Below are 13,729 nucleotides of genomic sequence, written 5' to 3' on the forward strand. Positions count from 1 at the left end.
TCTGCCTTCGGCAGCCACGAGGATGGCAGAGTGGGGAGCGAGAGAGCCTGGAAGCGGGCAGACCCGGGGAGAGGCCTTCGTGTCTGACCCTGGTCGTGTCTGTTTGGAGAGGACGGGAGAGGGGCCAGAGGGGAGGCGTCTGGGCACGCGGCTGACTGTGGGACGTGTGGGGTGGACCTTGGTGCAGTCTGGAGGATGGGCAGGCTTCAGGGGAGCATGCCGAGCTCCGGGTCTGAGATGCCTCTGGCTCATCCCAGAGCTATCCAATGGGTGCTGGGCGATGGACCGAGATTCCAGCCGGCTTTACCGAGTTTGGAAGTGCTGTTTGAACGTGTGGCGCAGTGAGGGCCTTGCACGTAGTGGGCACTTAGTACGTGCACGCTTGTTTGGTGGGAGCTGACGTGGTCAGTGTGATCATGGTGAGACAGAATAGCAGAGGGCCAGGAGAGAGGCCTGGGCATCCCCCACGCTCAGAGGGCAGAAGGCTGATGATGGGTCCCAGGAGGCCATGGAGGAACGTCATGGGCATCCCAGAAACCCCGGGGGGCATCGCTGATCACACAGCGTAGAGGCATGGTCACCGCGGCCACATGGCACGGCTTCGTCGTCCCAGCGGCCAGGCAGCTCGCATGGGGAGCGTGGGGTCTCAGGACCAGCCTTTTGCACTTGTCCCTCGAGGGTCCCAGCGAATGTCACTGCCTGGGGGCTGGGCACGACATGGCACAATCTCATGGCATGCTTAGGGACATCGTTTGTCGGAAGGCAGGTGACTAGGAGGTCAGTCAGACGCAGTAATGGCTGTCCCTCCTCTCGAGGGCTCACCACAGAGAGCTGCCCATGCAGGCTGCCTGCAGTTGGGGTCAGGTCAGTCAGACCCCCAGATTGCTGTGTTGAGGAAGCCAACGTGTGGCTCATGGCCTGGGGCAGGGGGCAGCCAGACCTGTTTCTGCCCTTTGCTGCTGCCCTGGCCTCCGCTCTGGGGGCTTCCCCGGCCTGGCAGAGGCCTGTTCCTGCCACGGGGAAGAAGCTCTGCCACGGAATGTGGTCACTGCAGCCCGGTGCCCAGGCCCCTGAGCCTCCGCACCTTGACGGGCAGGCGACTTCCCTGCGCTGTCCCAGGGTCGAGGCTATTCCTCTCCAGTGACGCCCAGCACACAGTGAGCTGCTGCTCCTGCACTCTCAGAGCGACTTGGCCTTTGGTGTCAGTAAGTGAAACAGAAGCTGCCCCCCATCGCCCAGAAAGCTGGTCTAGGGGCCCTGCGTGGCCTTCTGGGGAAGAGCCTTGGACTTGCATTCAGGTGTCGGAGACCCAAAGAAAGACCAGACGGCCATCTTTGCTCTCCAAGAGCCCCCACCGCCCGAGGAGAACACGGCCGACAAGGGGCGCGCAGAGGTGTGTAGGTGAAGGCCCTGGCACCCAGCCGTGGAAGGTGGCCGGTGAGCTGTGGTGGGACAGAGCATGTGCTCTGACAGGGGCTGCATCACTTACCTGCATCAGCATGTCACATGCAAAGATCCAGGGTCATCGCAGTGGGATGGGCCTCCTGCGGAGGGACGGGACTGAGGGCTGAGTCTGGAGGTCAGCTGCTGCCTAGGCACAGCAGCGGAAGATGGCATGTACGTCGCATGTGTGTGGAGAGGCCCGAGGAGCTGGAAAGGCCTCCCAGAGAGATTGTGAGGGCATCCTGCTGCTGGCTGGGAGGGGCCTGGTCAGACCGGCCCTTTGGTGGCTTTGTGGAGGATGGGTTAGCATGGGGAGAGACGTGAGGCTTGTACAGCAGTCAGGGCAGAGTGATGAGGGCCAGAGCCAAGATTGTGGCTGTGTGAGTGCAGAGAAGGGACCGTATGTGAGGGATGCTGTGAAGATAGGAATGGCAGGTTTGATGATGGATTAGGGCTATGGGGTGGCTGAGAGTAAGCGTCAAGAATGATGCCCTGGCCACAAAGCTGGGCAGGGCACGGCTGCGGTGCCCTCGGCAGCGATAGGAGGAAGTCATCCTTAGGAGGTGAGCCCAAGATGGCGAATAGGTGGGAAGAAAGGCAGCTTCGCTCAGCAACTTCCCTACACCGCGTCCTGATGCAGAAATCTGAGGAAACACCACAGAGAGGTCAGCTTCAGTCAGGATAGGGGGACAGAGGGCTGGAGATACTGGAGATGAGGACCGGGCAGGTGTCTTTGGCCCCCAAGCATCCCAGCACACAGGAACTAAGAAAGGACTGAGGCTGACCAGGGTCAGAAGTCCCAGGCAGGGGGCTCACCCATATGCAGGTGCTGCCTGGCAGCCGTCGCTCACCTGTGCTGGTCACAGATCCCATGAGGAACGAGGAGAGGTCTTCATCAAGTGAAAACACGAAATCAGAATGATGGATTGGACATCCAGTGAAAAAACTAGAAATCAAAGAAGAAATGAAGGAAGTTCTTAGGAACCATTTCACCCAATTATGCGCCAATAAATCTGGCGATCCAAATGAAATGGGGACAAATGTTCACAAAAGATGCAGGGGACTCAGAGAAGCTCCAAACGAGCCCCGAGAAAAACCTAAACAGCCTGGCTCGAGCCATCTGAGCTGAGGGGCGCACAGACACAGCCCAGATCTCATGGCACGAGAGAGCGGAGACCCAGACCTCTTGTGCCAGAACCCTTTCAGAGCCCCCCGCCCCCTCCTGCCCTCCCTGGACCTGGAGATGGCTCACAGCAAGCGCTTCTGAGCCCCGGCTCCAGCGGCCTCTGCTTGGAGAAGGGCAGTGGCTAAAGAGGCCTCTCTCCAGCATATTCTAGATTTATTTTAAAATCTCACTTCTGTAAGGATTTCAACCAGGAATGTATACTTGGGTTACATAAAATCTCCTTTACCATTTCAGTAAAAGACATCCAAGCTGGCAAAATAGCAAAACCTTCATGATCAGATTGAAAAATGTGGGTTTCAGCATCATGTTGGTTCTAGGTTTTTGTGTGTGTGTCGATGGGAGTTTCATAACTGGTTTCATAACTGCTGGTTATAAATGTTTTTTTCCTTCAAAGTTTTTTTAAAATTTAAGACAAATGCTAAAACTTATACATAATAAGAAAAGAAAAAGGAACATTATGAACTTAAGTATAAAATAAGAAAAGGAAAACCATGTCATGTGCACAGCAGAACGAGGGAGAGGATTCAGAATATGTAGCAATAACTTTCCATTTCAAGACAGCCTGTATATTAAATACTGTGTGTTCTGTTGACAGCTGCCCATCTTTGCTTCTCCTCCTTGTAGGTTTTCTTTCATTCTCTACTGTGCGCTTTTCACTTTGTTCTTTTTCCCCCTTCCTCCCGCCTCCCTGCCATCCCAAGGCTACAGTTGAGTATGGATATATTTATATACAAGTATTAATATGCACATACATACATACATAACATATTTTCCCTAAGATATTCTACTCCTAAACTTTGTGTTTATGTTGTGCATATCTCTTTTCTCTCTCTCCTAATTCCTACTTTACTTCTACCTGCTACCTAACCTTCCTATTATTTAACCTACCCCCACTCCAGCAGTCCCCTCCCTTATCCTCCCATTCCCCTAAATCTAAACTCCCTTCTCTGTCCCCCTTTTAACCTATTCCCATGCCCTCCTTTATCCTCTCTGCCCTCCCTACCCCCTTAGAGTTTTATTTCTTTCTAAATGTAGAAAAGACTTTTCTGCTCATCCAGATGTATGTGTATTTTCCCCTCTTAACCCCACCCCGATGAGCACAGCCCCCCTCCCCCACCTAATTCCTGTGCAGCGGCTCTTCCTCGTTTGTAAAAGATGATGACTCTTGTAGCTGTACTTGAGTGGTTTTACTTTTTGAAGTCAGATCATACTCAGGTCTGCCCCAATCTTCCTTCTAAGTTACCTAATTGCTAGTAACAATCTTAGACGTAGGCTGTACATTTTTCGTACATGAAAGGTTCTATCCTTATTAAGTCCCTTGTGATTGGTCATTGGTATGTACCTTATATTTCTCTCGGCTCTTGTATGTCAAATCTTCTTTTGGGTTCAGGGTTTATCTTTTTGGTTTTTTGCTTTTTTTTTGGCTAGGCAGTGGGGTTAAGTGACTTGCCCAGGGTCACACAGCTAGTAAGTGTTATGTGTCTGAGGCTGGATTTGAACTTGGGTCCTCCTGAACCCAAGGCCAGTACTCTATCCACTGTGCCACCTAGCTGCCCCGGGGTTGTTTTTTTTTTTTGACAAAGTCCTGAAAGTCTGACAGTTGATCAAATGTCCTTTTTTTTTTTTCATTCAGAACCATGCTTGGCTTTGCTGGTTATGACATTTTTGGCCAGAAGCCCAGTTCTTTTGCTCTTCGATATACAGTGTTCCAAGACCTTTGATCTTTCAGTGTCACCACCGCTGGGTCTTGTGTAATTCTAATTGTGGGACCATCGTACGTCAATTGTTTTTTTCTTGTTGCTCGTAATATTTTGTCCTTGATCGGAGGTTTCTGAATTTGACTATAATATTCCTGTGAGTTTTCCTCGTAGGATCTTTTTCAAGTGGTAATTGGTGGATTCTTTCTATTTCTACTTTCCCCTCCTGTTCTAATGCTTCAGGACAGTTTTCTTTGTTTTGTGTGTTATTGTATCAAGGTTCTTTTTTTGATCAGAACTTTCAGGTAGTCTGTTATTCTTATGTTTTCTCTTTTTGATCTGATCTCTAGATCCATTATTTTTCTTATAAGATTCTCTTTTTTTTAATTTCTTTATACATATATATATATATATATATATATATATATATATATATATATATATATATATGTTTTTAATTTCTTCATCTCTTACAGCTTTACTGGTTTCCCCTTGCCCAATTCTGATTTTCAAGGAGTCGGTTTCTTCCTTAAGATTCTGGATCTTCTTTTCTAATTGGTTGACTTTCTTTTCATAATCTTGTTTTTCTTGTATTATTCTTATTTTTCCTCAGTCTCTCTCATTTGATTTTTAAAGTCTTTTTTAAGTGGAATCTTCAATGAGTTCTTTTTGGGCCGGGACCATTTGAGGTAGGAGAGCGTTTCTTTGCTTCAGTATCCTCCTCTGAAGATGAGTCCCAGTCTTCTCTGTTCTCATAGTGACTCTCTGTGGTTGGATTCTTTCTCCTTTGCCTGTGCATTTTTATTGTAATAATTTCGTCTTTATATCTCTAGTCCAGGGGTGTAGAGGATGGTACCTTTAATCCTCTTCAGTGCACCCTTCTGACCTTGATCTCACGCCAAGACCTCCAGCCTCCTGTGAGTGCCCACAGCAGGGGCGTCCGCACCCCTCTGCTTCTGCACTCACCGGAGGTGTGCAGGTCCCTTCTCTCCTCTCCACAGCACTGCAGGGTCTCGCATTCTCCATCAGCGGAGGTTCCCTTGATCTTCTCCAGGTCAAGCATCCAACTCCCCTCACTATCCTGGGGGTAGACGTTCCTGTGGCTGGGCCAGAGGCAGCCTCCCAACCCGGCTAACCCCAGGGCTTGCCACTTGTTGAAGCTGACCCAAGCCTGGAGGTCTTTACTGTTCCCTGGGAGGCAACATCATCCTGGCAGGAGGACCCCTCTTCTGCCCCTACTCTTACTTGTTTTCACGGCTCTGTTTTATCTCTTTTGTGGAGGAAAATCTTGAGAGCTTGACGTTTTCTAAACTGCTCCGCCATCTTCCTAGAATCCTCTCCGAACATTTCTAACTGTAAGCGCAGGGAATCTTAAACATTCGCAAACTCTGAAGATAGTTTATGCCACTGACGATGACCGCTGAAGATCTGAATAAGCACCTCATCGTGATAGAAAGAGGATCCTCGTTTTCTATAAGAAATTCTTCTTTTTTTATGGTTACGCCGCCAGTCCCCATTTTTGAACCTAAGAATATGGTTTCCTTTCCTTTCAGAACAAATGCTTAGCATAGCTTTATACTTAGTTTACTGTGTTTTCCTAATAATCTCAGCATTCTCGTTCTGGAACATTGTTGCAAGTGGGAAGCTAGCTTGTTAGAGTTCTTTGTATTGTGGGAACCATGCTTTAGAGAAAGGAACCTCAAAAACGCACTTGGTCTGGGGGCAGCTAGATGGCACTAACCCTGGATTCAGGAGGACCTGAGTTCAAATCCAGCCTCAGACACATAACACTTACTAGCCGTTGGACCCTGGGCAAGTCATTTAACCCCATTGCCTAGCCAAAAAAAAGCAAAAAACATACTTGGTCTCTGTTTCTGGAACAATAAAGTATTTTAATTAGAAAAAAAAGCCCAAGTGGGCACCTGCCCTTGTCACCCTGAGGGGCCAGCGACTCGGTATGTATGGGGAGGGGGAGGCACGAACAGCTCAGGGAAGGGTCAGGAAAGGCTCCCTGTAGGAGGCAGCCCTACATCAGAGCTTCAGGAAGGTGAAAGATTCCATGAGGCTGAGGCAAGGGGAGAATGTGTTGCAGTCACGGGGGACAGCCTATACCCAGGCATGGAGTCAAGGCAGCAAGCATTCATTAAGCACTTACTGTATGCTAGATGCCGTGCTCACCACTGACAAATACGAGCAGAAAGAAGATAGGCCTTGCCGCAAGGAGCTCCCGCTCTGGTATGGGAGACAGTACGCCGAAGGAGGCTGAAAAGTGGGGGGCGGGGTGAAGGTCTTTAAGGGGGCGGGAGCACAGCCTGGAGAGGAATGAGGCCAGGGTGGCTGGGCTGGGTGCTTCCCTTCCCTTGGAGGTTCTGGGAGGAACCGTGGTGGAGAGAGTAGGGAGTGAGGCCTGGAGGCAAATGAGGCATGAGGGCAGAGGAGGGAGGCGTCTTCGGGGCCACGCAAGGAGGCTGGTTTGACCGAACCCTAAATTTGTGCAGCCAGAAGAATGTGCTGAAGCGCGTGTGTGTGAAGGCCAGCTGGGCCAGAGGGATTGTAAGGGGCTTCCCGTGCCACCCTGATAGCAGGCCTCGCCCCAAGCAGCTTTGTGCTGGTGTTCCACAGATAGAGGATGTAGAAGTCCTCTAGCTAGCCACCTCATTTGACAGAAGAGGAAACTGAGGCCGGGGGGGTGACTTGCCCGAGGTAATTTGGGTAGAAGATCATCAGAGGCAGGATTGGAACCCGGGTCCTGACTCCAGAGTCATTGCACCTACCACTGTGCTGTTGATAGGACCGACTAATTCTTTTTTTTTTTTATCTTTTACTTCCCAGTTACGTGTCCAATGGTTCTGTCTATTTTGATACAGTGAAGTTTGATTCTAGCGAGAGACACTCGTATGCCAAGCTGGTGCCGGAAGCTGTCGGGGATCAGAAGGCCCTCCAGGAGGGAGAAGGTGAGAAGGCCATCCTCCCGGGACTGGTGCTGGAGGGCAGCCCAGCCTCCACACCCTCGAGCCCCCTGGGTGTGCTGGGCGGAGGCGTCAGGGAGCACCCCGGGGTGCCCCTTCCCTCCTTCATCTGTAGGATGAAGGTGCTGGAAAGACCCCTTTCAGCTCTCCCTTCCTATCTTGGCCATTTAGCCTTGGTCTGCACGGGCCCAGACAAGCGCTGATTGGGGGTGTTCTCAAGGGTGGCCGGCATGGACTCCCTGACCACGAGGGGGAGCTGGTGTCCCCTGGTGGCATCAGGCAAAATCTCTGTCCCTGGAGGAGCCGTAGTGATCCCAGTGCTGAAGGCGCAAGGGCGGCCCTGGCCTCAGAAGCCTGAGGTCCCGCCTGAGTGGGTGTGTGCACGCGGCCATTTTAATTGGGTTCAAGCACCAGCCCCCTCCTCATCTGTCACGTGCAGCCGGGGAACCCACATGGGGGCGTAAGAGCCTGGCCGAGGAACGCCGTGAACCTCGTGGTGGGGAGTGGCCCCAAATGTGCCTCCCCCCTGCACCATCTAGTCCATTCATCAGGAGCTGAGCACTCCTGCTGCCGGGGCAGAAGGCTAGAGAGGAAGTCAGGAGTGAGAGGGTGGGCTGGGCCAACCAGACCCTGGGCCACTGGGGACAAAGGCATCTGTAAAAGTGGGACTTGTGAAATGTCTGTTTTCTCCCTGTTGGGGACCCACAGGCGGGGCCATGCTCTTCTGTGCCCCAAGCGAGGCAGGGGTCGCCGAGACCCTCACCCCAGGCTTTCTCGGGCTGCCTACCCCCTCGTGTCTGACAGCTGAGCTTCAGGGAGATCGCCTCCCTCCCTGTTCCTCTCCTGCCCGTTACTTCTCACTGGCTCCCCGGTCATGTGGGCCAGCGGCCGCCAGGGACAGAAGGCAGTGTCACTGTTGGGCTGTGAACACATCATCATTTGGGGGTTGTGATGAGTGTCCTAGTCACTTACCCGTTGTACGCCGACCTTGGAACCTTCCTAGGGCCTTCCAAGGCTGGCCCAGCCCTGCGGAAGGAGGGAGGCTTTTTACATGCTGCCCCTGCCCTCCGCCAACAGTGTCGGTCTCAGCATCTGACCTGAGTCCGGCTGCTTTTTAGGGCTGTTTTCATCGATGTTCTCAGAGTAATTATACTGAGTTTGCTCTCTTCACTTTGCCTCAGTCTGTAAAAGCCTTCCCATATTTCTTGGAGCTCTTTATATTGGCCATTTCTTACTAAACCATCAACCAGCTTTTATTAAGGAAATACTTACTGGAGTCACAAATACAAGGCAGGAAGCTTACATTCCATCAGAGGATGTCACATGTACACGAGTAGGTGTACTGTGTACAGAATGAATACGAGGGAGGGAGGGCCTTAGCGCTCTGGGGGTGGGATCTGGAGGAGGTGAGGTTTGAGAAGGGAATTCTAAGAGGCAGAAGAGAGGAGAGAAGGCATGCCAGGCATGAGGGATGGCCAGTGCAAGGGCATAGAGGCAGGAGATATAGAGGGGTTAGTGCAGGAAGGTGAGAAGGCCTCGGGCTGGAGCACAGAGTGCCACCATGTCCATTGTGGCTGGAAAGGTAGGCTGTCAGACTGGGCAGTTCGTGTTTGATCCCTGAGGCAGCAGGGAGCCAGGGGCGTGACTGGCTCAGCAGCTCTGAGGGGGAGGGGTCCCACAGTCCCATCAGCTGACCCTCCTGTCCTTCTTTGGTCTTGGACCACCTTGGGTGTGATTGACCTTCAGAGCTCCCAGGGATTCCTCCAGCAGGGCCTTCCCTGGCTAGGCAGACCTGCTCTGTTATGGCTGACCGCCACACAAGGGGGCCAGTGGGACCATGTCAGTATTGCTTGGTTGGTCAATGGCCAATCCTGGCCCCTGTAGGTGGTGGCCTTCTTGGGAGCCTTTGGGTTGGCTTTCCTGTGGAAGCTCCCTGAGGGCAGAGTTTTATCTCTACATGGTTCCTAACAAATGTCTATGGGATTCCTCTTTTGATCCTTTAGAAGCTGGTTGGACCTCAGCAGTCCCTTCACAGATGGCCTTTTCTGTCCCTTCTGAGAGCCACGCATTTGAGTTTAATGTTAGACATGTGCTCAGTGACTGCCCACTTGGTGCTGACCTTGTCTGTGGCCATCCTCTCTGCACCACGTTGCTGTTGTGGTGAAAGCACAGGACATGTCCCATTTCTTTTCTAGAGCTCTCAGATCAGCCCTTTGGGAAATGTGAGTGAGTTACTAGGTCAAGGTTGGCCCATTGGTTACGGGCCTGTGTCTGTAATGCTCTCTCTTTGTGACCCGCTGAGCGACAGAGGATGGCCCTTGTGTCTCCTAGACCCTTCTCGCTGACACTGGAGTGTACTGACCAGCCACCCCCTCCCTGCCCCCTGTTTATCACCATACCTGCTTCCTCCGTGCCATGTTCAACGAGGACCCGAGACTCGTGTCCCTAGTATGGTGCCCTGTGAGCTTGGGCATCAAAATCCCATTGCCCCCCTCTCTCCTCCCACCCCCAAAGGGGTCACAGTGTCCCCTTGGCCATTCCCCAAAATCACAATCACATCGTGAGCCAGAGCTTGCTGGAAACCTTACCCTGGGGTTGGCTTGAGTCGATTGTAAGGTGCGCTCAGTTCGGAAGTTAGAAGTAACATTTGTCCATCTTGACACTCACTTCGTTACCAGATGGGGGTTTGATCACATACTCGGGTAACCGAGTTACAAGCAGGGCCTGAACCAGGTCCTCGGAAAGCAGTTTTGGAGTGGAGGTGCCTCCTCTGTTAGGAAGTCACAGATTTTATATTATGTCCCGTTTAAGCAATGATGGCCTTTCTGCATTCTCAGGAGACTTGAGTATTTCAGCAGATCGATTAAGTGAGAAGCGCTCTCCAAATGATTTTGCTCTCTGGAAAGCTTCCAAGCCTGGGGAGCCATCCTGGGAATGTCCTTGGGGAAAGGTAAGGTGCATCACCTGGTACCCTGCTCTGGGGAATATACTTACCATCAGACACCGCATCCTGACGGGGGAAGGCAGGTGCTCCTTCCTTGGCAGGGTGAGATACTATATGTGGGTATACACACATGCACGCACATACACATGCATATATGTATACATACATACACATATATGTTACAGATATGTTACCGAATTTTAACATTCATTTCTTTTAAACTCTGAGTTCCAAATTCTCTCCCTCCCTGCTGCCCCTCTCCCATCCCTTGAGAAGGCAGTCAATAGGATATCCACTATGCATGCACCTGCAGTATTGTTGGGGCAGCTAGGTAGTGCAGTGGATAGAGACCTGGGCCTGGAGTCAGGAAGACTCATCTTTCTGAGTTCAAATCTGGCTTCAGACACTTACTAGCTGTGTGACCCTGGGCAAGTCCCTTAATCCTGTTTGTCTCGGTTCCTCATCTGTAAAATGGGCCAGAGAAGAAGATAGCAAACCAGTTGAAGATCTTCATCAAGAAAGCCCCAAATGCAGTCATGGAGAGTCAGACACAACTGAATAAACACCACAGTCTTGTTGATGATTCACTGAACTCTTGGGCTGTCAGGCCAGTCCAGGGCCCTGGTGCTGGTGACCCCACTCCAGGTTTCCTTCCCTGACTCGCAGTGCTGGTCCCAGGCAGGCCCGGTTGCACGTGGGTTAGTTAGTTCCCTAAATGAAGGGATGGGCTTGAAAAGCAAGTCCAGGGATGTGGAGGCTATCCCAGAGTCCTGTCACTGGAAACAAATGCTCGTCTCTCTGCAGGGCCGCCCGGGCTGGCACATTGAGTGTTCTGCCATGGCTGGGACCATTCTGGGACCTTCCATGGACATTCACGGTGGAGGCTTTGATCTTAGATTCCCCCACCATGACAATGAATTGGCTCAGTCGGAGGTGAGTACCCAAGCCACCAGTGCTGCCATCAATGCAGTGAGCTGCCTGGAAAATACTCACATTTTAGGAGACCCTCGATGAGGCCAGAGAGCCGCTGAGGGCAGAAGAGCCTACTTCAGACCTCGGCTCCGTCTTTTCTCAGCAACGCGACCTGGGGCGAGTGCAGCTGACGCCCTTGTTTCTTAGCCGGGCTCTGGCTGGGAGGCTGAGAAACATCCGTTTTCCCCAGTGTCTTTAAGCCTTTGACTTTCTGTCGCAGGCGTACTTTGAAAATGACTGCTGGGTTAGATACTTCCTTCACACGGGTCACTTAACCATCGCAGGCTGCAAAATGTCCAAGTCTTTAAAGAACTTCATCACTATCAAGGATGCCTTGAAGAAGCATTCGGGTAAGGCCCGACCTTCCCTCCCCTCCTAGATGGACATGGTGCCAGGAAAGCAGCAGCCCCTCCCCAGCCCTCCCGCCCCTCCTTCTCCTCTGCCTTCTGGGCTTTCCTGACTGTCTAACCTGCCCGACTGCCCCTCTCACCTCCTCTGTGGGCTCCCTATCCGTGGTGCATCCCTCGCTGGGGAGTCCCCCAGAGTTCTGTCCTTGGGCCCCTCCTCGTCCTTCCCAGCACACCTTCGGGGGACCTTCCATGGGCTAGGCCATCCTCGTGTGTGTCAAGCTCACATCTGTCCCCTGAGAGATCTCTCTTCATTCCTGCATCACCAGCTGCTGGGGGACAGCCCGCAGACAGCGCAGACCCAACACGTCCCTAAACTCTGCACTTCCCCGTGTTCCTAATACTGTCCCCTGTCCCCCCAACTCGAAGCCCAGGGGTCCCCTCCACTTGCCACTCTCCCTCCTCCCACGTTCAGTCCAGTCCACTGCCTCATATCGTTTCTGTCTCCACCACATCTTCTCCTGCCCCATGGCCCCACCCTGGGGCAGCGTCCTCCCCCTCACACCTGGACTGCCTGGACTGTTGCAGTTGCCTGCGAGGGGTGGGGGTGGGGGATCTCCCTGGCCCGAATCTCTCTCCCTACAGCCCTTCCTCCACTCTATGGTCAGAGGGATTTTCCTAAGGTCATCCCCCTAGTCAGGGAATTCCAGGGTCCTCCTAGCCTCTGAGCTCCAAGATCCTATGCTCCGTTGGGTCTGAAGCCCTTCCTCCTCTGGCTGGCCTTCCCACACTCTGTGGCCCAGCAGACTCTTCTTTGCTTTTCCCAATAGATGACATTCCTCCCATCTCCCACCGCTGTGCCTTTGCCTAGGCTGTCTCAGATGGCTGCGTTGTCCTCCCTGTCACCTGCTTCTTTGAACCCTTTGTTTCCTTCATAATCTGGCTCAGGCGCCAGCGTTGGTCTCCACATGGCCTTTCCCGATCCCCGTCAGATTACCTTGTGGCCGTTTTGTATGGATCGTGTGTGTGTGTGTGTGTGTGTGTGTGTGTGTGTGACTTCCCTCACAGAGGGCAGGGGCGATGCTCCTTGTGGCCCTTGTGCCCAACTGGCGCTCTGTCAGTGTTTAGGCTGGACATTTGCAGGTTTCACATCGCAGCTGTTTCATGCCAATGAGCGGATCATTCTAACATCTTCTCCCCATTCTGATATGTTTCATTGCAGCGCGCCAGCTGCGGTTGGCATTTTTAATGCACTCTTGGAAGGATACGCTCGATTACTCCAGCAACACCATGGAGTCTGCCATTCAGTACGAGAGATTCATGAATGTGAGTGAGACCACCGCTGCCCGGCCGTGGACCACCCACAAGCATTTCACTTCCTGTCCTAGGAAGAGACCAGCCCGGGGCGGGGGGGAGGGGCAGGGCCGCCACCCACGGGGGCGTACTTGGAAAGGGTCCTAGTGCCTTGTGTGTCTTCCTCGACCGTGTCTTCCTCGACCGTGCCTTCTTGGCTCAGAGCTGAGCCAGAAGCCTGAAGGGGGGATGCCCTGAGAAGCTGGCCATTCCCCCAAATCCTCTGTGTGCCCCTTCTGCACAGAAAGGGCAACTCTGATGGGGCAGCTTCTCCCACGCTCTCCCTCAGGGCCCAAAGCTACTTAGGAGCCTTAGTTCCAATATAGTACCTTTTATTTTCTAGCTTTAGAATGCCCCAGGTTTTAGGAGGGGGTCTGCCAGAAACGATCTTTGTTAATTTGACATTACGTAAATTCAAACATTGCTCTGCTGGGGGAGGAACGTCCTCATGGCAGAGTCCCCTTGTGCCTGGAGGAGCCTCTAATGTCACCCCTCCCCCTCGAGGGTAGGCAGGCGGGGCTCATCACCCATCTCCTTTTTCCAAGGCCTCTGTCCTTGTTCCTGAACTTTCCTGGCCTGGAGAGGCTGGGGGCCTTGAGGAAGAGCAATTTCTCTGGCTGAACTACAAGGGAGGTTTTCACTGTTTCCCATAGGAGTTTTTCTTAAATGTGAAAGACGTTCTTCGTGCCCCGGCTGATGTGACGGGTCAGTTTGAGAAGTGGGAAGCCCAGGAGCTCGAGCTGAACAAAACGTGAGAAGCCTTCATCATGCTCTGGGGATTTTCAGTGTTTGGGATGAGCTTCCAGGAGGGGCGCGCT

At 52.5% G+C, this 13,729-nt stretch overlaps 1 protein-coding gene across 2 annotated transcripts in view; it reads left to right on the forward strand.

Annotated features, from left to right (window-relative positions):
• CARS1 (cysteinyl-tRNA synthetase 1) overlaps positions 1-13,729 on the forward strand; it is a 56,430-nt gene that overhangs the window by 25,253 nt on the left and 17,448 nt on the right. For both annotated transcript variants that reach the window (XM_020970754.2, XM_020970755.2), the window contains 6 exons: positions 7,159-7,280; positions 10,133-10,245; positions 11,044-11,172; positions 11,432-11,561; positions 12,781-12,884; positions 13,565-13,662. In XM_020970754.2, coding sequence (XP_020826413.1) covers positions 7,159-7,280; positions 10,133-10,245; positions 11,044-11,172; positions 11,432-11,561; positions 12,781-12,884; positions 13,565-13,662 — 696 coding nt within the window. The remainder of the gene's footprint in view (positions 1-7,158; positions 7,281-10,132; positions 10,246-11,043; positions 11,173-11,431; positions 11,562-12,780; positions 12,885-13,564; positions 13,663-13,729) is intronic.

This window comes from Phascolarctos cinereus, unplaced genomic scaffold (assembly GCF_003287225.1).
Source record: "Phascolarctos cinereus isolate Bilbo 61053 unplaced genomic scaffold, phaCin_HiC Scaffold_9;HRSCAF=440, whole genome shotgun sequence".
NCBI classification, from domain to species: Eukaryota; Metazoa; Chordata; class Mammalia; order Diprotodontia; family Phascolarctidae; genus Phascolarctos; species Phascolarctos cinereus.